We start from the raw sequence: 21,564 nt of genomic DNA on the forward strand, positions 1-21,564 counted from the left end.
TGAACAGAAAAAAGGGAGTGGGTCAGGCTCTGATTATTCCCAAATGCACCTGATTGATGTTGACAAGATATCATTATCAGACGACTTGTCAATGTACACACAGTGTAAGGATGTGTTTTACCCGGACAGCGAGATATTGACCATTTGTCAAAATAGCTCCATTTGCAGACTCATTCCTGCACATGAAGGTTATTTACAGGTTTTCTGTGACTGCTCAAACACCATCACGGAGACCCATTACTTTATGGGCCCAAAGTGTGAAACCAGTAAGTCATTAAACTATATAAACATATATACTGAGCTTACAATTTTACAGAAATGGTCATATATTACAACCAAAACGGTACTTTTATAAATAATTTATGCCTGTAGTGTATGGAATTGCTAACACATCGTGGCTTGAAGATATTTTCGCACTAAACTCCTGGAAAAATGACTTTTCAAGAGTTGGTCCACTGTTCTAGGCTGTTAATTTACTATTTTTAAAATTCAAGATATTTAGGGTTACGAGTATTACGACCTTCTAAATTCAATTTCGGGATGATTTCTACTTAGATCCTCCAACGCTGATTTACATTCCAAAAACAAAGTGTCATCAGTCATAGTGTCAGATGAATCTTCAACTGTTCTCATCATTTCCATCATGTACTGGTCTAGGTCCATTGCTATCATGGTTAGTCTCTTTTTGGAATCCTCTAGTACTGCTGAAGATTCTTCTAAGATTTTCATTGCCGCTCTAACCTCATGCTCTTCACCAGTAGCCTAAAATAACATTAGCCATGTCATCATTAATGGAATCTTGTTTATAAATTACCTTAACTGATTCGAATTTCGATTGAGCCTCTTGAAGCTCCTTCTTGTATAGACTATATTCCTTCATAGTCCTAACAATGGCGCCCTTTTTAATATGTAAAGTCTGTTCTTGTTCCATTTTTAATAATTAGTTATCAAGATTAAAATCGAGAGACTGTTGCTATTGTACAGAAAGTTAAATTTTATATAAAATTTTAAAATTATATTTATAATGCAAAAATATAAATATATTACATGGAATCTAATATACTACATTATTTAAACAGTATCATTAAGTACACATGGTGGGCAATGACTAGTAAACCAGGGTTTTCCGCATTTCAAATGCGTCGTCATTATCGTCATAATAATTAGGAATTGTGACATGAACGTAATAATCAAGTTTCTTGTAAAATTCTATGGCCGTTGTGTTGCGATGGTTAACGAAAAGGTTCACGTATTTACAGTTTAGATTCTTGCTATTCTCCTCGAACTCACTCATGAGTTTAGCGCCAAACCCACATCTTCTGAACCCTTTACTTATAAAAATTGATGTTATATGGCCGTAATGTACACCTTCGGCAATTGTATTACTACCTACGGGATTATGTAACAAACTTAAAACAATTAAATAAATAAGAGTATAAATAGTTATTTATAACTTATATTTATATTTTACATAATTTTTAGTTACCTATAATGAATCCTTCCATATTATCGTTTATTTCAAGTACAAGAGATAAGTTAGGGAAGTTTTTGACAAACCGGTGGTATATCCGGTCCGGATATATAATTGTAAATTCATCGGATTTTATGTTATCTATGGATTTTATATCGTTGACTGTCATTTGACGGATTTTGTAGGATTCGTATAGGCTCTCCATCATTGCGGCGAGAAGTCGATAAAAGGGCGGAATCTACATGTATAAATCATGAAAAAGGTGAAAAAATTAATGTAATTATAGTTGTGAATTGTAAAATAGAACATTCATGAAATGATAAAAATAAAAAATATATAATGATCACAATTCCTGATTTCTAACGTATACGGGGTTGACGGTAGCCGTTGAGTAATTCTTGTATTTTCGTGCCACGAATAACTCCTTTTGCCTCACAACTGTCAATTCTTCAAGTACTAAAAAATAATAAAAAAGATAAAAATACCAGGAGCGGTCGGCGGAGATAATCCTGGAGCTCCATTAACTGGTGATTGACCAACAGTAGAGGTAGATCCAACATTGCCTGTGGACACTTCTAAAATTTTAATTAATATGGTGAAAATATCGTTATTTTACTAGATGGTAATGTGTACAAATATAATTACCTCTAATATTAACTAACCTGCGGCTGAGAACTTGAATATAAAGGGTAAAATACCCAAAATAAGGAGGAACTTCATTGAGTAAAAATATAAGTAATAAAATGCTAGTTTTCAGAAATAAATGTGATGATTATATTGAATAACCCGGCCTGACATCAGATTATACATTTAATATTATATTTCAAAAATCTTCATAAACACATTGTTTTTATTAATAAATTGTAGTGATTAAAAATAATATTAAATTTTAGATGATTTAGTTTTTATTTCGAGAGTCAAGTTTCCAGTTCCAACTTCTTTACTTTCCTCTGATTCGTTAAACGAACACCTAACTCTGAATCCATTAGTACAATCAGCAATCTAAATATCATAACCATATAATTGTTTTTTTGTAATAAAATGTTAAATGTGTGCTGATTTGATGGATTTACTTAACTATATAATAGTAAAAAACATGCCTTTAAATCTTCAACATCTCTTGGTTTCTTAAAACTTTCAGTTGGACATGTTTTTACTCCACATTTGGTAAAACATGAGTATCCTTTTGGGTAAACTAGTGCTGATTCGTCATCGCATTCTCCTTCATTGCTCTAAACCAACTTAATATCAGTTATTAATACCTTGTATGGAACACATTTAAACCTCCTCTGACCTGGTTTACAACCTAATTCCATCAATTAAACACCAAATATAAATCGTAAACAAGTTTTATATAACAAAATTTACCTCCTGTTTCAAAGTATGTTGATGTCCTGTCCACTTTGAGTCTTATTTTCCAAGCTAAAATTTAATGAGTATTCAGACATATAAATTAAATGTGTAGTTTAGAGCTGAATTGTTACTTTCTGCCTGTGGATTACACTTTAAGTCCTCATCCATGTAAGTCGTGGCACATTGAGACATACAAAATGTATTCATACTTGCAGATTCAGGCTAAAACAATATTAAACAATATATTGTATACAATTAAAATAACAAGTGTATAAGATTATATGAATATTAGAAGTAATGACTTACAGGTAGATTTTCGCATAGTAAAAAGGTGTTATACATTTTGCCTAATTGTGAAAAACTTCTACACATCATTATAAAACTGTTAGAAATCTTTAGAAATAAACAATTCAAATAGAGTTACCGAATTTTATCGAATTTATATTGTTTACATGTGATAATATCAATTTTTGCGATAATATAGAAATACATATGTATTTTTAGTAGTACTTTTATATAATTAATAATTTTCATTTTAGAAAACATAATATAAATTAATTTAATATAGATAATATAAACATTATTAATTTTAAATTTAATAATTAATGTTCTTATTGTTAACCCAATGTGTAAAACAACATCAAACACAAATTTGATTATTAAAAACTTTAAAATAAAATATAAAAATATTTGAACAAATTAAAATTGTTATTTTATATCAGTCAGTTGACAAGTATGATATTTTGAATCTGCTTAAGAGGTGAGGTAGAGATGCCAATGATAACCCGAATTCTGCATTATAAAAGTCATATAACGGGACGAATTTTAAATTATAACCTTTAGGTACACTAATTTTACAATTCTCTGGGAGGATAACCTGTATATTTATTAGTTTAATATATTTACAAGAGGGTTTAATAACTAGTATTATAGTATATAAGATTGGTATTTATAGTATTTAAATTATAGTTAAGAACCTGGTATAATGAAATTTTTTCTTTGGGTCTATTTGTATGCAATGGTAGATATGGGAGTGGCTCTGTATTGAAGTCACACCGCCAAAAGTCTGCCAACAATTCTCCAACATGGATATTTTCCATGGTGTCTTTGATGTTTAATTGATGTTTGTGTTTGGTTGATGTTATGAATCTTGCTAGTTTAGATGATAAGGCTTCTTTGGGATTCTCGAAGCTTTTACATTTCCCCCCTAATAATCCAACACTTTTATCCAAATCTCTCTTTAGCAAAAGAACATATGGAAATCCCTTTCTATGTGATAAAATAACACCGCATACAGTGATTCTCATGCCACTAACAGCGTAAGTCTTTACTCTTCTTTCGAGTATTTCATCTGATAACCTAAAAATCAAACCTCTTCCAACTTTAGTTGAATTGTGCTCAAATTTGTACATTGTTTGTGGATAAATATCCCACTCTGATCTCTCGTCTACGTGAGCCACGTAGGATTCTTCCTCCTCTAACACTCCATTCTCACTCATTAGCAATTATTTTAAATTTATTTAAAATAATTTATTTTTAATAATATAAACATTTAATACATAATAACAAAAATATATATTAAAATTTAAAATTAATAATAATCGATATTGTGCTATACTACAGCTGCTCAACAGAAACCATCTGTAAAACAGTTCCAGTTTCCGGACAATTATCAGTCTTACAAGTCGAAGTCAACTTGATTCTCTTATTTTTAACCTTGACATTTTTGACTATTGTGTAAAATGTGTCGCTTTTAAATCCTTCCCCTGTTAGAAGGGGAGTTCCGTTAACCTCCAAGTATGCTTCGGAATCGTTATTTGACTTGCAAACTGATCCTAAAATAACCTCAAGCTTATATTCTCCATCCTCGGGTAGTTCTATCGACCAGTAGTTCCCGGAACATTTCTGAAAACTTTTATTTGGTGTGGACATACCTCTTTTTGAAGACAGTCCAAAGACTCTTTTGGAGGTGGAAATCTAATTCCACCACCATATAATGGATTATCATTTGAATGACAAAACTCTCCATGAGCTTCTCTAAACCAACCTACAAAATTAGAATATAACATTGAGTGTAAAGTTTATTACCGTATGATAGATCTTCTAAATCTGACTTAACTTGGCCATTGTCTATTAGGTAACCCTGAGTAGGTGTCTTATCAGGTTGTTTTCTGAAGAGGATTTGTAATTTTTTCATCCTTTTCTTCTGTTTATGGTGGGATTTGGAAATAAGGTATCCAGAAGAGTCAGCAGATTTAATGACATTAACCTGAACGACACAAGAGCCTGAGTCCTCTGAACAGTATTTGTTTGACACAGCACTTGGACAAATCGGGTCATTTTCAGAAAACATCTTTTCACCTTTTTCAGAATTGAAATTCTTTTCGAATTTAGAGTCCTTGACCAAGCATTCTGGCTGACATTCAGCGAGAAACTTATCATCGTTTTTGAAGATATATATGTTCTCCAAGTCCTTTAGTGTTTCAGAACACCGAAGGATTTCTACAAACCTCATCGTTTCTGAGAATTTGCACGGTATGCCTATTATACCAAATGATCCGCCGGTCTCTGAACCGCTTACATACATTTCGTCTATTGTGAGTTTGACCTACGACTAATAATAATTATTAATCTAACAGATGTCGTGATTTTAGGAACTGAAAGCCTGTATGAGTGATGCTCCAGGTCATTGGAGTGGAATACACTGAACGTTTCACCACCTCCCTCTAATGAAATGATTGAAATTAAAATTGGTTACCATGAAATGATAAGGTTATCTTTGAAGGCCAGGTGTATGATGAGTCTCTAGGTCTGAATTTGAACTCAGTTACCAAAACTGGCTCTCTAAAAACAACAGTGATGTTCTCTCCAGTCCCTATTTAGTTATTTAGTCAGATAAATTAGATTACCGCCGCTAGTTCTCCAGACTGATTTCCTTTGATCGAGGTACTTGCCACTTAGGGATGCGTTACAGTCGTAGTCTCCAGAATGTGATGAGCTCTCAGAACATGACATGAAAAAATTACCGCCCGGTAAACTAAGAAGTGTTTCCGCCCCAACTAAAGTCGATAAATATATTCCCAGAACTTACTGCACTGGTTTTGTTTAGAGTTAATGTTGTCTGAGAGAAACATAATGAAACTGACATCAGGGCTTGTGGTGACAAACTTATAAATTACACCTCTGACAAGGGCTATTTGTTTCACCTCAACTTCCACCAGTGTACTTTCATGATTGAACTTGAAAATTCGATTCAAAGTTCCCATAATGTCTCCTGTTGATGATGAGTTTTCTCCGGAACCGTAAACATCTAAAGTTTCCACACATTCTTCCTGTATCCACTGAAGTTCTTCCTTCGGGTTTAATGGGAACGGAAATCCCTTTTTGTATGCAACATAGAGGTTTGAGTCCTGATTAACGCTCATGTTGAATGACCCTATGTTATGTTTTTCATCACATCTTATCAACTGAGCTTTAATTAGTCCATTTGTCAAATTTGCGATAAAGAATCTGTTGTTGTTTCTGAAGGCGCTTTCTCCATTTAGTGATGTAACAATTTCAAAACTTGAAGCAGGTAAACTAAATAAAAGTTATTTGACAAACGACTCACTGGCTAATTGATGTGTGTGTCTTTTTTAACTGAGAATAAAAGTTAGTGGATGGAACTACTTCTTTTGGAATTCTATGACTTGACCACAGTAACCTGAGTACAGAGTAGTAAGATGTTTAGAATTTACTTGAAATATGATTCTGAGCCATCAGAGTATTTGTACTGCTGAGAGTGCGACATTTCTACCTTTATTTGATAAAACTTCCCTCCGATCAGCTGCTGACTTTGAGAGGTTTTAAGGCCATTTCTCTGTATAACAGGATCAATGAAGAATTTATATCCGATTTCATCATCTCCATCAACTCGTATACCAAGATTTATTATCTCAGAGCCGTTCAGTTCAACTCTTCCGTATGAATCAGTATCTAATCTTAAATATAAATATGATAATATACCAAGTTCAAACAAATAATTTCCTGAGTGAGGTACTTTCAAGTATCCTTCCCACCCTGAAAAAATCGTAATTGCTCAAAACATACGAATTGAAAATTTGTAAGGACTTAGACCAATAATTGGCATTTTGTTTACGAACAAAAAATTAATTTGAGGGTCTATTCTAGTAGAAACTGCTGGGAATTCAAAGGTGTTGTTGGAGTAATATGTACCAATTAAGCCGTCAGAAACATTGTATATATCACTAAATAATTTTAAAATAGTGTTAAAATACTTGTCCGGGTAATACTGAGTTGAGTGGGATTTTCTCACTTCGTTGTGTACACACTGTATCTTTTTAATTTCGTTCTTGATCTTGTCAATTTCGTTTTTTATTTTTGTAACTTCTTCTATTTTCTTTTCTGAATCTTCAAACATTGTTTCTATTTTTAACAGAGAATCGCTTATTAGCTTATGGCCCATTCCACAAACTTTTGATAGTCTATAGAATTGAGATCAGTTTTAGTCAACAAACCTCCTTTCAGATTCTTTAATAAGTTTTCTATATGTATTCAGTGATCTGAGCATTTCATCAACTTGAGAAACTTTCTGTGATATGTGATTAAGCGTTGCATTTCTTATTTCTTCTAAAATGAATGATTCAGTTTAATTTTGTATGAAATACCGTAATTTAATGGAGTTTCGCAAAACCCCCAATCCTTCTCCAATTTACCAATAAGTTGTGATTCAAGGTAACACCATTCTTTTCCTGAAATGATTTTATTAAAATTCTAAAAGTTTATGATACCTTCTGTTCCGTCGGGAGCAACTTCAACTGTACAGTCGGTATAAATCTGGTCTCTTTGAACGAAAGCTGCTGCACATAAATGACCATCAACCGTTCTTCGAGCTCTGTTCCGATACTGAGTTAAATAGTACATCAAGTCGTTATCATTCTCTTCCTGGTTATTTACTTCATTTTCGTCGGTTGAAACGTCAGAAGGGTTGTTATTATCCTTATCGTTATTCACGTATGAATTAACAGTAACACCGTTCTGTGTTATATTATTTGCGATTTCATTAGTATTAAAATTATTATTATATTGATTTCTCGCCAAATTGTCATTATTATTGTTAGATGTGTTTAAATTATACGTGTAATTTGGGTTGTTGTTGTTTGTTGTGGCATTTTCTGGAACTATTTGCTGAATTTGAGAATTTGGAATGTTTTTGTTTATGTTATCAAAAGGATTTGGGTTGTTTTTGAGAAAAAATGAGTTACAAAAGACTAAATGTGTACAGAAAAGTCCGATGTATAATATGTAGTAAGTGAACTTACACATTTACTTAAACATGAAGATTTAGATAAAAATTAATTTAACAAATTGAAATAATCATAATTAAATCTATTCTCAGCTCATTTTAACTAAATTTGAAAAGGATGTTTGTAGTGAATGGGGAGGGTTAAATCAATGAAAATATGTATAAAACTAGTTATTTATTTGTTCATCTCCACGAACTTCTACACTTTCATAATCTTTATTGAATGCGTTACTCCATTCATTAGCGCAATCTCCTGGTCTTCTTCTCCTAAATATCGACCTTCCAGACTGTAAGGGTATTCTTTTAAATGCTGAATTAGAGGAAAAAAAACTTGGTGTAAAATTAACACATCTTCTCTCCTCACTAGTACCCTAAAAATGTAATAAATATTTTATATCATTGATAGGGGTTGTTTTACCTCTGGTAATACTTCTGTTCCATTGACTTCAAAGTATTCTTTTCCATTACATGGATTGTTGCCGTCTGTGCAAACATTGTTTTCACAATTTTTTAAGTAAGAATTGTTTTGATGATAGAAATTTGGGCACTGGTTAAAGTTGTAGCCGTCAGAAAACTTGTAGTCATTTGTATAGTTCCAGTTCGGGGGATAGTTCGAGTCGTTGTCGTTATAATAATAGTAATTTCCCTTTGAATTCATGGAGTTTATGTTGCAACAAGGATCTATAGAGTAACCTTCTGAAAAGTTGTAGTTGTTTCCAACGACAAAACCGCCTTGTTGGCATGGAACGTAGGTAAAACAATTCATATAGCCCAGATTCCCATTAGTTTTATAGTTATCTGGAAATGATTGTTGAGGTGTGATCAAAGATGAGTTATAATGGTCGCATACGACTCCAGTCATCTTAGTTGGTATATTTAGCTTCGATAAATTGAAATATCTTGTAGAATTTTCTCGTTGAAATATTTATATCAAAGCGCTAATTATTAAATTAATTTTTCGATTTAAAAATTGTTATACATCTTTATATTAGTGATCCTTCCTCTGACTCATGAGGAGACTAGTGAATTTAGGTGCACATGTATCATTTATTCATTTATTGTTCATTATGGCTTACTATATTTTATAGCTATCTATTTAAAACAATTTATGTTACCATTTAAGTGACTTTGGAGCCTATCGGATAATAGTAATTCCAATTGTAGTAATGTACCGACCACTATTTTATAGTCATTTATTATGTATCAAAAAAATATATTAGACCTATATTACTCATTAAATTGTGAGTTAAACTCATGTATTTGAGTTGTTACAAGTTTATCTCTTATGTGTAGTAGTCCTATCGTTACTACCATCTGCGTGAAAATGCTTACCCAGGGCATCTGCCTAAATATGTTTATTGAGCTTTCTTCTATACAAAACCCATCAATCTTTGACCCGCATCTTCTGATTAATGAAAATTGATTCAAAACTGACTGCGTAATTGATAATACAACAGGAAATGATTGTTCAAACATTGGACTTAAGTAAAAGTCGGATATCAAAGTTCTTTGAACAAACCTATTAAAGTGCTTGATTATATATTTTATTATGTTTGATAGAAGATGGTAAGAAAATCCTCGGTAGAGAGATAAAATGCCGTCCACACTTAGTGTGTGTTTAAATAATACATGAAAAGAGACTGGGCCGTATCCGTCATAGATTATCATTCGAGAAATTATTGTAAGAGCAGGGTATGTTATTAATTCAACAATTAATGATGTTACTATCTTGTTTAATTCAGATTCGACTTGATTTATGTAAAAGTCAAAAAACTTGGTTGTTGTAGTTTGACTATTCTTTTCCAAAAATCCTTCATAACGAAATCTAATATGGTTATGTGTATCCAAAATGTTATATAATTTTATTTTACTAGGGAGAGGACCCAGAACTTTGGGCAAAATGGGTAAAAAAAAGTTAGGAACCAAGTATCTTAATAAATCCTTTGTTAAATGATATGCGATATACTCGGGCAAACATTTAAAAAAACCTAGAATTCCTTCAGATTTATAAATTGAAACTGCCAAATCCTTCACAAAGAATAAACTATATGCGACGGGGAAGGCTCCGACTGCGGCAGTATCTAATTCCCTCAGAAACCCATTACTGGTGGAATGAGGATCACAAAGTGATCTTTGGAATCTTAAAACGGAGATTTTGTTGCCCAGAACAGTGAGTGGATGATTAAAGAAAAATGAAGGTGTGAGTGTAATTATGATCTTCCTTGGTCTATCTGAGAATAGACTATCAGAAGCCATATTATATTTCTAAATTTATGAAAATAATATTTCTATAATGTACATAATAAAAAATAACTGGAAAATTGTGTATCATGGTAGGCAACACAAATGCTGTACAATATTTGAATAACAACATACATATGAAAGGATGGGGAAAAATAACATGAATTATTATTTATATATTTTTAATATTCACAATTTATATTTATATTTAGTACAAACCGGTTTATGTTCATTTATATGTAGTATATTTTTTATAGAGCATACAACCATTCTAGAGTTAAGTTAAACTCTTTAAATTATTATTTAAATGTAGTATTTTTATATCATCAATTTAATTAATATTCAAATTTGGATTTTTGAATTTTTTCCAGTGAAATTCTTCGCGAGAAGCAGATCTAATAATTGTAATATTAGGATTATCATATAATTAAATTAATGTCATTGTATTATATTTTTAAACGTATATTATTAAGGGGAAATTTTCATTTTTATATTTTAAACTCTTCTGTCCATCTTTTACGCCGAAGTACACTTTTGTAGTTATGGCTTCTTTATTGTTTTTATTATCTATTAATAATAAGATAACAAAATTTATCTTTGATTTATATTTAATAATTTCTAATTCCAAACTCTAAATCAATATTTGATGATTTTGTAAAATATAATAATGGACTCCACTTTGATTGTTGACTCTAAGAGTAAATCGCTGGATGTGAGTGATTCTAAACATGATTTATTTATTGAAGTTGACTACCCTCTCCCATTCAACATAGATTCGTCAACTTCAATAGAAATTGAAATTGAATCATCAATTAAGCAATTCATGAGTATGCTTAAAAGCTATATATTTAGGATCGTGTTAATCACAATAGCGCTTATCGTAGTATTATTCTTTCAAGGATTATTAATGCTAAAGAGTGATACATACTATATGACCACCAATAGAATACCACTACTGGATAGGATTCATGAACTTTTGGAAGATGTTAATCACCCATTCACACCCGCAATGTGTAATATCTTCATGTTTACAATAGTTTGGGCAGGTATTCTAAGAATAATACTATTCACCCCGCTGTTTTATTTATTTGAAATGGCATTGAGGTACATATTTTTATTCGGAACCGCATATTTCATTAGGGGGTTTTTTATATTTGCCACAACGATACCTTCATGCTATTATAACTGTAACCCAGATTTAAAAAAGAGATCTTTCTTCCCACTCTTGATTAGGATAATCTCAGGTTATATGGGTATCGCGACCAACTGTACGGACTTAATTGTGTCAGGCCACACAATGTTTACAGTTATTACCTGCATACTCTTTGTTGAAAATGCTAAGTACCTCATAACCAAGGTAATTCTTGTACTATACACCGGGTTCGTTTTGTTTCTCATTGTTGCTTGTAAATATCATTACACAGTGGATGTTTTATTGGGACTTTCAATTGCTATACTCCTACACTTTTATTACTACTCTAGAATTGACGATTTCGGGACCTACACTCACAACAAAATATTTAATTATGGTTCAGAAAGCTTTATTGGCGCCAAAAAAACTAAATTATACTACAGTCCAATTACGAGATTTCTAGTAAGAATGGAAATGCTAGAAGAAAAAATGATCTTAGGTCAGAAGTTGAGGGCATTGTACCTTAGAGTCAACGACCAGAAGAGTTTAATAGACAAAAAACTCTTGAAAAAATTCAACCACTTTGTTCGGCTCTTTGGCGCAGATGAATCTGATGATCTTTTGACACTTTACCGAGGAACAAGGAACATGAACTTTTACTATTGGAAGTATTTATATCGTAAAATGTTCAAGAAGAAGAAAATAGTTGAAGTCATATAATAAATAAATTTGAAGTATATTATTCACGAAGTAATCAAGTTCATTTTTGAATATGTAATATATTAATGTACTATAATAAATATGTATATAATTAGGTATACAAACCAAGATGATATACATTATCTATGTTAATTAAGTGGAAAGATTATAGAGAAAGTATTTTAAGTGAACAAAAAGGTATAATTTTGATTAATGATGGGGAATATTGGACTGAATATATCATCAAATAACATAAAATGTTTATTTTTAGTAAATTTTAATTAATATTTATAACGGGTTTCTTGTTTTAATATTCATATTTGGATTCAAGTCCAAAGTCCAATTTTTTATTTTTGGTATTTCAAATGTAATAACCATACAATTCTCTACAAAATGAATGCCCTTATGATTCTTATTTTTATTTTTCATTATATGAATATTAACTGCTTTGTACTATAGACTTAAAACCAAATATCAATTAGTGTGATTAAACACCATCGTCAAACCCATAATCAAGTTTTATAAATCAAACATTAATTTTTGATATGTTCAATTCATACAGTTATGATAGATATGCTGATGAAACGAACGCAAATGATACAAGTGACGACTATGGAGAAATACATTCCCCTTCATATGGCTATGATGGCGTATGTAATTCAGCTGAGGAAAAAATCTTGAGTATTTTAAAGGAATCGAAATCAATCTTGCTCGGATACTTTTATAGAATTTTACTCTCATTTGTGTGTTTCGTAATATTTTTTTATTTCTACAGAGGAATGATTTTTATAAATGATGTTTATTTCTATGACGCCAAAACCTATACATTTCGAGATCGAATACATGAAATGATTAATGACAAGAACTTGCCATTTTTAAGGAAATTCACAGACTGGTTGTTCTATCCATATGCTCTAATAATTTTTCTAAAGTTCGTTTTGTTCAGGCCTCCGGTGTTTAATGTTCAGATTTTCCTCAGATTCTCAAGCATATACATCTTCACATACTTGATAAGAGGAATTAATGTAATAGTTTCATCAATTCCACCTCCTCACTCAAAGTGTAACCCGTTTGTAATTGAGTCGACAAAGATGAAAACGTTGGTGAGTTTTCTATTCAGAGAAAAGAGGCAGATTCCATGCACAGGAGTATTGTTTTCTGGGCATGTGTATTTTGTACTTCTAGCGTATATCATTGTGGCACAAAACTCAGGGATCTTGTTTAACATAACTATGTTTGCTTATGCAGCGCTCATATCTGTCTCAATTGTAGCATCAAAGTATCATTACTCAATCGACGCAATGTTTTCAATTCTCTTTGCTCCATTCATTTACAACTTATACTTTTGTAGCATCGACTCGTACGGAGTGCAATTCTTTAACAAAATGAATAATAATTACCAAAAACCGAGTAGAACATTTAAACGGACAATCCTACAAACTAGTTTATTTGTAAAGTGTATTTCCTGGATTGAACAGATATCAGCGCTACTGGCATTAGGAAATAAAGTGAAGAGCATAGATAAACTCGTTAATGAAAACGAGTTGGTTGACCCAGAATTGTTGAGGAAGTTCAACTTGGTTTCATATCTTTTCGGATTTAGTGAAACTGAAGATTTGCTTAATTTATACAGAGGTTCGCACAAAGATCATTTCACATACTGGAGAAAATTAAAGAATAAATTTGGTAGAAGATCTAAAATATAATATTTTAAAAATAATTTTTTGTTTTTTATATTTTAATATTTAAACTCCCCATCCATATACACATTTTATGTATAATGAGTTCATGATTTGTGTTTTCAAATTAATATATATGGTAAATTAAAATATATTTAATAATAGGGTGTCCATTATGACGATTGAAGTCTTAAAGGAAGGTGAGTGTACATGAAAACAAGTATTCTGTAGATGAATTCAACACATTGGACATACTTAACGATATCTACGGAGATAAACAGGAAGAAGATTCAGCATTTGATTTTGTGACACATGATTTTTTCAGCAAACAAGATTCCGCAGCAAATGATGATGAAACAGAGGAATCGGCGCCCACACATCCAGTAACCAGAAGTAAAACCCTGAAATTTTACCCGTTAAGCCTGTTTCCAAGTTCAGGATACAGCTCATTGGATTTGATAGAATTGGCGAAGATATCATATACATCAGGAAGTGATTTCAACCTACAAAAAACACAGTTTTACAAAACCTGCATTAGTGACCGGAGTAAACTGTTTAAATCCACATCACCTCTGGAAGCAGGAGAAACATTTGCCCTTAGATCATCATGTATTTCAACAACAAACCCGCCACTTTATATGAAGTATTATGTTAAGGATGAGGAGAATGAAGAGGAACTGAAAACGTCACTCCTCACTGAACCAATACAGTCATTGTTCAAGTAATTTAAAAATTCTACAAATTTGTTTAGAAAAATATTTGAAAATGAAACTCACAATTACAAAGTAACGAACCAGAACCCAGAAAGACTGTTTAGAAGAAAGAGAAAAAGGAATAAATTAATGACAGAAACTGGTGATAAAAAAGAAAACTGGGTATCTAAGTACAAACCAGAATTTTTTTCTGATTTACTTACAAGCGAGAACGTGAATTTAGAGGTAATTTAATTTAAATATACAAGTTTTTAGTCCTTGAGGTGGTTATCGAGTTGGAAATGCTCCTCAAACTATTTAGATAAGTACGAAGAACCAGAACATAGGATACTCTTGATAGGAGGTCCTCCAGGAGTAGGGAAAACATGCCTGGTCAACGTGATCGCAAAACATTGTGGATACAATGTGGTGGAAATCAATTCTAGTGATGATAGAACCAAAGGAAGAGTGATACCAATAATAAACGGAGTGGTTTCAGCAGGATCGGTGATCCCAAATAAACCAAATCTATGCCTTCTAGAAGATGTAGATACGCTATTCGGGTCAGAACTACCAATAATCTCATACCTTAAACAAATTAGCTCTAAAAAACTCGCAAAGGGAGATCCTTATATTAAAAGGTTTGATGAACAAAATAACAATTGTTTAGACCTATAATTTGCACCTGCACAGACGTGTACGCCAGACAATTGAAGGAACTTAGAGATATATCAAAGGTTGTCATCATCGACACGTGCGATCCCTCAGTGCTACAAAGTAGGCTTGAATGGATACTAGACGAAGAAGGGATTTATATGGCAGATGAATTTATAAAGGAAATAATAGAAACGTGTAGAAATGATATAAGATCATGTTTAACTACAATGGAGTTCATAACAACGTATTTTTGATAAAAATTGTTAATTTAAACATCTAACAATTGCTTAGTTACTCGGGTAAGGACGGGAGTTTATCACTATCGCATCTAACGAAGGACGTAAATGACGGAGTGTCGTCACTCCTGAATACAGTTTTTAGCTACCATAAAACAAACTTTAAAGATTTGGAAACAAAACTCACGTCCACAGTAAATACCATTGGGTATAACTACACAGCGTCAGTAATCGCAGAAAATGTGACGCTGATGCCAATGAAGAGATTCGACCACTTGTTTAAAGTTTCAGTATTTGAAGGTATTAATAGAATATATAATTCTTTAACAATTTTCAGATATAATGGCCCAAAGCGATGTCGTGTGTAGCAGACCAGGAAATACGTCTAAAGCAGCAAACCTCTTGAATGTTTGTTGTTCCTTTTTGAACAAGTTTGTATGTAATCGGACAGTAATATCAACGAAGTTTGTGTACCAACAGAAAACCAGCTTCCATTCATTTAATATGAGATTTACAAAATCAAGAAATTTAATAAATTCCATACAAAAAAGTTCAATGCCAATAATAGCTCAGGGTTACTTAATATTAGATTATTTAGATATCAAATGGGTTTAAATTAATACAGTTAACTTGGACTGATTTTATTTTTAGGAACTTTGTCAAGTAATTTCCCCTGTGAACTTTTGCCCATCATTCTCTCATTCCTGTCAACTGGAAATAAAGCAATAAATAACCATTCCTTACCATTTGTTCTTAGAGTAATTAAAGGTAATAAATTGTAATTTTTAATTATTTATATGGATTATTAGTTACAAACAATGTTATAGGATTGGATGGTTGTTTTGAAGGTTTGTTTCCATACGGGTCAATTAAGTTTCCAATGTCCATTTATCCACTAATTCATTGCACCCAGATATTAGTCCTATACGGAATTTCAATAGTTAACGTACTGTCATTAATTATAAAATTATTTATATACACTCTCTAAATATTACAACTGTTGATTTAGATTATTAAAATCCATTTAGGTTAACCAGTCGATAACTTTTGACCCACCAGTGTTTGACCTTTACCTGAAAACTAAAGATGAGTCTCTACACCAAATCCCCGAAAGATTCTCACAGCTCATGCTGAATTTCATAGAGTTCTTTAAATCTGGGAACAAAAACTACTTCATCGATGACGCACACTTCACAGGCTCCTCACAGTTCAAGGTGAGTAAATTCCTCAACTTCTTTGAAGCCGTCAAGTTCATCTACAACAACGGCTTTGAGGAGTTCAGAAACCTAAAAACTCAAACTGAAAAGGAAGAAATAAAGGTGAATAAGGAGATCCTGTGCAAAAGAACTCACCAGAATGTCGTTCCAATCCTCTTCTCACAAATTTTACTTAACGACTCTTCCATGTTGAGGGACTTTGCGAGCAAAAAGAGGAAGCTCAGCTCAAGGACTTGGGGAAATTATAAATACCAAGATCAAAACTGCTCAGCAGTGAGGTACATTGTAAACCACCTTTAACTATACTTTGTAATATATCTGTAATATACCATACATTATATACACATTGACTTTACAGTTAATTTATTAAATTCAATTGCGATTATTTTATTCCAGTTATTAATTGGGTTCCTGTGGTTTTTCTTCAAATTCAACTGAGTTAGTAGACTTCTTAAATCTAGGAGAAGACTCAAACCTCCGAATTATCTCCTCGTTTGGTGTCGTCATGTCACTTTTGACTGAGTATGATTTAATTAAGCTAGAGAATATGGTGGCCAGATTCAGGAGAATCAAAGAGCTGGAAGGCAAGAAAATACACCTAGGGAGAAGTTTGTTTATCGTTAAAATGTAATTGTACAATCCAAGTAAAAGATAACAGCTCATTAGGGCGTAGAGCCCGGATATCATTGAGTAGTCGCCAATTATTAGTGCGCCAGTGACTCCAACGACAGCGAAAAACAGTCCGATAAACCCTCTGAGAAATAAATTAGTGTAAATTAATACCTAGAGTTTGCAAGGAGTGAGTTGTTTCCGAATTTACAAATGTTAAAGGAAAGATAGCTCGAAGAAATCCAAGAAAGAGTCATTGAGGAGAGCTTAAATTGATGCGATAGCAGGTTTACGTAGCCAGGGGTTGAGGGCGAGAATAGCGCGAGTCCAGAAGGGATTAGAAGGAAGAGACCAAGTGCGTAGTAAGAAACCTTGCTACTTCTGAAGAATTAAAATTCACTGGTATAAGGAATACCTTGATAACCGCTTATAATTGTCTTCTATATCGAAATAAAAATCATGAACAAACCGTCTTCTGAACTTTTTGATAAATGTTGAAGGTTTTAATTCATTTGATGATTCTACCAAGTTAGATTTAAACCTTATGGCACTGAAACGGTAAAAAAGGTTCTTAAACCTCATTATAAACACAAAATAGATATATTGCTTGTGGAATCTATCGATTTTAGATTTGAAATCAAACAGTTTGGATATTTTACATGTTAAACAAATTCATTTTGATGACATTATTCGATATTACACATTTGGTAAGTTATTAAAATTTAAATATAAACAAATATAATATACTCATTTTAACATGAGTTATTATTTATAAATATATTTAACAATTAAATATATGTTTATATTACTGATAAAATGTGATACCCAACACCATACATTAATAAGAGTTACATTCTTATTATGTTTTAACTAGTATGAATCAAATGTTATATATATTTGTAGGATTTCTATACCCATCACTATATAGGTTTATAAATTCATTTATTTGAAAGTGTTGTGTTTTAACTATGCAATTTTTAATATTAGATAATTGCATCTAAATTTACATTTTTTCTAATCGGTTCAAAATGAGTGTCTCATTATTTACAAGTTTTCGTAGAAGCTTAAATTACAGATTAGGAAGGCTGTACAATTCGTTTTATTACGCACAGAGCAATAACAAGTATGTAATGTTGTTCGCCTTCCCAGCCTTTATTTGGTATGTAAGATATAGAGCTGATACTAAGCTTGGATACAGACTCTATATATCACCAACAGCTGGTGGACCATTAGATTATCTTGAGCTTTCTGATATTCCAGCAGATAAAAAAGATGATAAGAAAAATGAATCGTTTTTAACCTCATCGTATGAATTTCTTCTTGACAAATATAACTGGTTTTCGAAAAAGGTTTTGAAATCCGGTCCGCCCATCAAACACTGGAAAAATGGAAATAAAATATATCTTTCAGATGATCTGACTGTTAAGGAGTTAAAGAAACTTATTTACGGAGACTCGGATTCCTCTAAAGACGTATTAGTTGGGTGTAAAGGTAGAGTAATGAAGGACGAGGATAACCTGGCTCTAGCAACAAGAGCTTTCTGCAAACGTGACCCAAGGCTAGTTTTATGGAGGGAACCTCAACAACTTTAATAACATTTATTTTTAATATGTTTTGTATGTTTAGTATATGATATTTTTATAGTTAAAAATATTTTTAGTTTTTGATAATAAATTATGATAACAAAATCAATCGTTATTACCCATGTTCTTTGGATTCTTTCGGAATGTAGTTTATTCTCACAGAAATATTTTTAAACGCCAATTTCCTAGTTTTTTAAATAAATATTATTCAAAGGATTTAACAAAAAAGGTTTTACCCTCAGAACCACTAAATTCTAGGCCTAAAAAAAGGAAAGATATTATATCTCTTTCTCAAAAAGCATTAAACCGCTTATATGAGATTATCGCAGGCAGTAAGTCTTGATTTATTTTAATATTTTTGTTTTATACTCTTATTTTTCATTCTGAAATCATTTTCAGCTGATAAAGTTGTATACTTGACACTGAGAGTCAAGGGCTGTAACGGATATGTGTATGAAATGAATCTAGTTGAAGACTCATATTTGAAGGAAATGGACGAAAAAATATACGATAGCAACGGGAAACTTGTATTGGGAATCGAGAACAAAGCAGCCTTCTACCTTTTGGGAAGTTATGTGGACTACTCTAAAGATGACTTGTCGGAAGGTTTCACATTCGACAACCCGAACGTGACGTCGAAATGTGGTTGTGGAATGAGTTTTCGATTTTAGAAGAACATTTATAAATTACAACACACTTAATTTTAATTGTATAATAAATTTATATAATACATTAGTTAAGTATCTTTGCAAGCTCCTCGACATCCTCAGAGCAGAAACTGTAAAGCTTATGCCTTGATAACTTATTAGAAGACATTACAACGAATGCTATGTTACCAAAGTAGTCAACTTTAACGGATTCGTCGTGCGTAAAGGGTGTTCTTGAAGTTGCATACTCATAAATCTGATCCCAAGGAAATATAATTTCATGGTTGAAGTTGAAGGGTGCAATGTTCATTATGTAAATCTCGTCTGACTTGTTCAAGATGTACAAGTCAACTACAAAGTTTAATAAATTCTCAGGTATGAGGTGGAGAAGCTTGTGGTTTGAAAATTCCAAAATTCTCCTGATTAGCTTGTGAGATTGTTTATTATTTATCAGAGAATCATAAACATGGTTCAAAAAGAGTTGTGAAATAATAATAATCTCTCGGTCATAGTAGAAAAGTTTAAACTGTGTAGAATTATTGTGGTTAATAACTTTATACAAAAATAATTTCAAAATTGAGTCTGAGTCACCATGCCAATTTGTGGAACTCTTCAATAGTAGAATAACGTCCCTAGAGAAAATATTTTTTGATTTAAAACACACCTAAGATCAGTGCAAAGTGTTGTATTATTTGTTATCCAAGAACCATCTTGCAGATATGACCCGTTTAAATATGGTAACACTGATCCTCCAAAACTCTAAGAATAATTAGTAGAATAAAGGATACCTTAATTGATTCAGAAATTGCTGAAAAGAAGTCTTGAAACTCGGTTGAACTGAAATCGAACCGGACTTCACATTCATCGTAGTCGGAATATTCTGAAAAATCGGAATAATCTTCTACATTTGAGAATTTTGTTGACTTTAAGTCATCAGGCATTACCATAATGTCAGATTTAAGGTATTCGTAAACTGCACAAGATAACTCGATTGTATAGTTGTTCAGCCAATGCTTCTTATACTTTTCGAAAGGAATCGTTAAACTGAATAAATATAGTTCTCGGTTAGTCAATAATCCTATAGGTGCCCATATATTATGAAAAAATGAGCTTAGGGCGTTATTTCCTGAAACTAGTGATTTAAAGTCATTCTTAAAAACGTATGAATCTAAAACGAGATCGATTTCTGAATCTTCTGAATCTAACAACAAACTTCCAAAGGAAGTGAAATCTGAACCATTTTGGTTGTATTTTTTAAAAATTGAGTATTGTTGCGATAAATCATCTATTGAGTATGATGTTAGTGAGTGTGACTCCAATGGAGTGATATAGTACAATTGTTCGGTTTCATTGAAGCTAATTTTCACTAAGAATTATATGATTAATGTTAGGAACGTACCTTCAATAATTGATAAGTGATACTGAGGCGTATAATTTGAGTAGGACCATTGTTTTATCAAAATCAGTGAAAAATGACCATCAATCCCCTTCAAATTAGACGTATTGTTTGGAATCCCATCATTTGAACGGTTTTTGTATGCTATGTTTTTGAACTTTTCGTAAAGTTTAGGATGTAGTTTGTTTCCGCCGATAGAATTGGGGTATATTTTAAAGTTCAATAAATGATAAAACTCATAAAACAAAGAATCTAATATAATTGGACCATTTGGATTGTAATGTAGTTTCATAATTTAATATTATATTATATCCTTACACCATAACACTGTGACAGATTTTCTGACTTTTGTTTTTTTCTTTATTTTCTAGATTTCAATGGAATCCAAAAGAAATGGTGTGTTTTCTGAATTCGATGGATTTCCTTGGCATAATTTACCTCGAAAGGAGCGCGTTTGTAATATATTAAGGCATTATACTTCGCTAAGATCCCATGCTGACAAAGAAAAGGTTTGTTTAATTATTTCAATTGATTTTTAGTTTTATGCTTTTCTAAAGGATACACTTCAAAAGTTTGAATCTTCTGAGAATGATACTAACTAACAATTAAAAATATATTGATTATAAATTTCATTACATCGCAACTCA

General features: G+C 31.9%; 15 protein-coding genes across 15 annotated transcripts, besides 24 other annotated features; 6 read left to right on the plus strand and 9 right to left on the minus strand.

The window, feature by feature from the left end:
- Positions 1-513: 513 nt before the first annotated feature.
- TA10835 (tubulin binding cofactor, putative) lies at positions 514-931 on the minus strand (the record flags this gene model as incomplete). The annotated part of the gene is made up of 2 exons (XM_948172.1): positions 514-762; positions 815-931. 2 exons carry the CDS (start codon positions 929-931, stop codon positions 514-516), a joined length of 366 nt encoding a protein of 121 aa, XP_953265.1.
- A 177-nt stretch (positions 932-1,108) lies between these two features.
- TA10830 (acetyltransferase, putative) lies at positions 1,109-1,679 on the minus strand (the record flags this gene model as incomplete). Its single annotated transcript, XM_948173.1, has 2 exons — positions 1,109-1,389; positions 1,487-1,679. 2 exons carry the CDS (start codon positions 1,677-1,679, stop codon positions 1,109-1,111), a joined length of 474 nt encoding a protein of 157 aa, XP_953266.1.
- Positions 1,680-1,814: 135 nt separating this feature from the next.
- On the minus strand, positions 1,815-2,281 carry TA10825 (uncharacterized protein; the record flags this gene model as incomplete). The annotated part of the gene is given in 4 exon segments (XM_948174.1): positions 1,815-1,918; positions 1,929-2,046; positions 2,088-2,217; positions 2,268-2,281. 4 exon segments carry the CDS (start codon positions 2,279-2,281, stop codon positions 1,815-1,817), a joined length of 366 nt encoding a protein of 121 aa, XP_953267.1.
- Positions 1,905-1,918: a sequence feature (2 probable transmembrane helices predicted for TA10825 by TMHMM2.0 at aa 5-27 and 73-92).
- Positions 1,929-1,974: a sequence feature (2 probable transmembrane helices predicted for TA10825 by TMHMM2.0 at aa 5-27 and 73-92).
- Positions 2,151-2,217: a sequence feature (2 probable transmembrane helices predicted for TA10825 by TMHMM2.0 at aa 5-27 and 73-92).
- Positions 2,228-2,281: a sequence feature (Signal peptide predicted for TA10825 by SignalP 2.0 HMM (Signal peptide probability 0.967, signal anchor probability 0.001) with cleavage site probability 0.514 between residues 18 and 19).
- Positions 2,268-2,269: a sequence feature (2 probable transmembrane helices predicted for TA10825 by TMHMM2.0 at aa 5-27 and 73-92).
- A 1,261-nt stretch (positions 2,282-3,542) lies between the features above and the next one.
- Positions 3,543-4,323, minus strand: TA10820 (mRNA cleavage factor subunit, putative; the record flags this gene model as incomplete). The annotated part of the gene is made up of 2 exons (XM_948175.1): positions 3,543-3,701; positions 3,802-4,323. The coding sequence occupies 2 exons, from the start codon at positions 4,321-4,323 to the stop codon at positions 3,543-3,545; spliced, it is 681 nt and encodes a 226-aa protein (XP_953268.1).
- A 118-nt stretch (positions 4,324-4,441) lies between these two features.
- TA10815 (uncharacterized protein) lies at positions 4,442-8,149 on the minus strand (the record flags this gene model as incomplete). Its single annotated transcript, XM_948176.1, has 12 exons — positions 4,442-4,729; positions 4,759-4,871; positions 4,913-5,432; positions 5,462-5,550; positions 5,583-5,699; positions 5,734-5,883; positions 5,916-6,403; positions 6,562-6,883; positions 6,914-7,308; positions 7,342-7,453; positions 7,492-7,575; positions 7,615-8,149. 12 exons carry the CDS (start codon positions 8,147-8,149, stop codon positions 4,442-4,444), a joined length of 3,213 nt encoding a protein of 1,070 aa, XP_953269.1.
- Positions 8,072-8,131: a sequence feature (1 probable transmembrane helix predicted for TA10815 by TMHMM2.0 at aa 7-26).
- A 147-nt stretch (positions 8,150-8,296) lies between the features above and the next one.
- Positions 8,297-8,991, minus strand: TA10810 (uncharacterized protein; the record flags this gene model as incomplete). Its single annotated transcript, XM_948177.1, has 2 exons — positions 8,297-8,500; positions 8,548-8,991. The coding sequence occupies 2 exons, from the start codon at positions 8,989-8,991 to the stop codon at positions 8,297-8,299; spliced, it is 648 nt and encodes a 215-aa protein (XP_953270.1).
- Positions 8,992-9,356: 365 nt separating this feature from the next.
- On the minus strand, positions 9,357-10,385 carry TA10805 (uncharacterized protein; the record flags this gene model as incomplete). Its single annotated transcript, XM_948178.1, has 1 exon — positions 9,357-10,385. The coding sequence occupies one exon, from the start codon at positions 10,383-10,385 to the stop codon at positions 9,357-9,359; it is 1,029 nt and encodes a 342-aa protein (XP_953271.1).
- A 652-nt stretch (positions 10,386-11,037) lies between these two features.
- Positions 11,038-12,222, plus strand: TA10800 (uncharacterized protein; the record flags this gene model as incomplete). The annotated part of the gene is made up of 1 exon (XM_948179.1): positions 11,038-12,222. One exon carries the CDS (start codon positions 11,038-11,040, stop codon positions 12,220-12,222), a length of 1,185 nt encoding a protein of 394 aa, XP_953272.1.
- Positions 11,212-11,280: a sequence feature (6 probable transmembrane helices predicted for TA10800 by TMHMM2.0 at aa 59-81, 118-140, 147-169, 184-206, 227-246 and 251-270).
- Positions 11,389-11,457: a sequence feature (6 probable transmembrane helices predicted for TA10800 by TMHMM2.0 at aa 59-81, 118-140, 147-169, 184-206, 227-246 and 251-270).
- Positions 11,476-11,544: a sequence feature (6 probable transmembrane helices predicted for TA10800 by TMHMM2.0 at aa 59-81, 118-140, 147-169, 184-206, 227-246 and 251-270).
- Positions 11,587-11,655: a sequence feature (6 probable transmembrane helices predicted for TA10800 by TMHMM2.0 at aa 59-81, 118-140, 147-169, 184-206, 227-246 and 251-270).
- Positions 11,716-11,775: a sequence feature (6 probable transmembrane helices predicted for TA10800 by TMHMM2.0 at aa 59-81, 118-140, 147-169, 184-206, 227-246 and 251-270).
- Positions 11,788-11,847: a sequence feature (6 probable transmembrane helices predicted for TA10800 by TMHMM2.0 at aa 59-81, 118-140, 147-169, 184-206, 227-246 and 251-270).
- Positions 12,223-12,746: 524 nt separating the features above from the next.
- TA10795 (uncharacterized protein) lies at positions 12,747-13,907 on the plus strand (the record flags this gene model as incomplete). The annotated part of the gene is made up of 1 exon (XM_948180.1): positions 12,747-13,907. The coding sequence occupies one exon, from the start codon at positions 12,747-12,749 to the stop codon at positions 13,905-13,907; it is 1,161 nt and encodes a 386-aa protein (XP_953273.1).
- Positions 12,921-12,989: a sequence feature (6 probable transmembrane helices predicted for TA10795 by TMHMM2.0 at aa 59-81, 114-133, 146-168, 197-219, 224-243 and 253-275).
- Positions 13,086-13,145: a sequence feature (6 probable transmembrane helices predicted for TA10795 by TMHMM2.0 at aa 59-81, 114-133, 146-168, 197-219, 224-243 and 253-275).
- Positions 13,182-13,250: a sequence feature (6 probable transmembrane helices predicted for TA10795 by TMHMM2.0 at aa 59-81, 114-133, 146-168, 197-219, 224-243 and 253-275).
- Positions 13,335-13,403: a sequence feature (6 probable transmembrane helices predicted for TA10795 by TMHMM2.0 at aa 59-81, 114-133, 146-168, 197-219, 224-243 and 253-275).
- Positions 13,416-13,475: a sequence feature (6 probable transmembrane helices predicted for TA10795 by TMHMM2.0 at aa 59-81, 114-133, 146-168, 197-219, 224-243 and 253-275).
- Positions 13,503-13,571: a sequence feature (6 probable transmembrane helices predicted for TA10795 by TMHMM2.0 at aa 59-81, 114-133, 146-168, 197-219, 224-243 and 253-275).
- Positions 13,908-14,055: 148 nt separating the features above from the next.
- On the plus strand, positions 14,056-16,982 carry TA10790 (replication factor C, putative; the record flags this gene model as incomplete). The annotated part of the gene is made up of 10 exons (XM_948181.1): positions 14,056-14,080; positions 14,112-14,601; positions 14,632-14,818; positions 14,849-15,213; positions 15,243-15,473; positions 15,521-15,765; positions 15,803-16,039; positions 16,117-16,233; positions 16,275-16,411; positions 16,494-16,982. The coding sequence occupies 10 exons, from the start codon at positions 14,056-14,058 to the stop codon at positions 16,980-16,982; spliced, it is 2,523 nt and encodes an 840-aa protein (XP_953274.1).
- Positions 16,983-17,081: 99 nt separating this feature from the next.
- TA10785 (uncharacterized protein) lies at positions 17,082-17,873 on the minus strand (the record flags this gene model as incomplete). The annotated part of the gene is made up of 3 exons (XM_948182.1): positions 17,082-17,436; positions 17,466-17,672; positions 17,707-17,873. The coding sequence occupies 3 exons, from the start codon at positions 17,871-17,873 to the stop codon at positions 17,082-17,084; spliced, it is 729 nt and encodes a 242-aa protein (XP_953275.1).
- Positions 17,214-17,282: a sequence feature (5 probable transmembrane helices predicted for TA10785 by TMHMM2.0 at aa 60-79, 99-121, 126-143, 148-170 and 177-199).
- Positions 17,301-17,369: a sequence feature (5 probable transmembrane helices predicted for TA10785 by TMHMM2.0 at aa 60-79, 99-121, 126-143, 148-170 and 177-199).
- Positions 17,382-17,435: a sequence feature (5 probable transmembrane helices predicted for TA10785 by TMHMM2.0 at aa 60-79, 99-121, 126-143, 148-170 and 177-199).
- Positions 17,477-17,545: a sequence feature (5 probable transmembrane helices predicted for TA10785 by TMHMM2.0 at aa 60-79, 99-121, 126-143, 148-170 and 177-199).
- Positions 17,603-17,662: a sequence feature (5 probable transmembrane helices predicted for TA10785 by TMHMM2.0 at aa 60-79, 99-121, 126-143, 148-170 and 177-199).
- A 446-nt stretch (positions 17,874-18,319) lies between the features above and the next one.
- Positions 18,320-18,883, plus strand: TA10780 (uncharacterized protein; the record flags this gene model as incomplete). Its single annotated transcript, XM_948183.1, has 1 exon — positions 18,320-18,883. The coding sequence occupies one exon, from the start codon at positions 18,320-18,322 to the stop codon at positions 18,881-18,883; it is 564 nt and encodes a 187-aa protein (XP_953276.1).
- Positions 18,389-18,457: a sequence feature (1 probable transmembrane helix predicted for TA10780 by TMHMM2.0 at aa 24-46).
- A 112-nt stretch (positions 18,884-18,995) lies between the features above and the next one.
- On the plus strand, positions 18,996-19,545 carry TA10775 (HesB family member, putative; the record flags this gene model as incomplete). The annotated part of the gene is made up of 2 exons (XM_948184.1): positions 18,996-19,206; positions 19,274-19,545. The coding sequence occupies 2 exons, from the start codon at positions 18,996-18,998 to the stop codon at positions 19,543-19,545; spliced, it is 483 nt and encodes a 160-aa protein (XP_953277.1).
- A 61-nt stretch (positions 19,546-19,606) lies between these two features.
- TA10770 (uncharacterized protein) lies at positions 19,607-21,209 on the minus strand (the record flags this gene model as incomplete). Its single annotated transcript, XM_948185.1, has 4 exons — positions 19,607-20,153; positions 20,186-20,280; positions 20,310-20,887; positions 20,921-21,209. The coding sequence occupies 4 exons, from the start codon at positions 21,207-21,209 to the stop codon at positions 19,607-19,609; spliced, it is 1,509 nt and encodes a 502-aa protein (XP_953278.1).
- Positions 21,210-21,294: 85 nt separating this feature from the next.
- On the plus strand, positions 21,295-21,519 carry TA10765 (uncharacterized protein; the record flags this gene model as incomplete). Its single annotated transcript, XM_948186.1, has 2 exons — positions 21,295-21,426; positions 21,457-21,519. The coding sequence occupies 2 exons, from the start codon at positions 21,295-21,297 to the stop codon at positions 21,517-21,519; spliced, it is 195 nt and encodes a 64-aa protein (XP_953279.1).
- Between the last annotated feature and the right edge of the window lie 45 nt (positions 21,520-21,564).

Source organism: Theileria annulata, chromosome 4, assembly GCF_000003225.4.
Source record: "Theileria annulata chromosome 4, complete sequence, *** SEQUENCING IN PROGRESS ***".
Taxonomy (NCBI): domain Eukaryota; phylum Apicomplexa; class Aconoidasida; order Piroplasmida; family Theileriidae; genus Theileria; species Theileria annulata.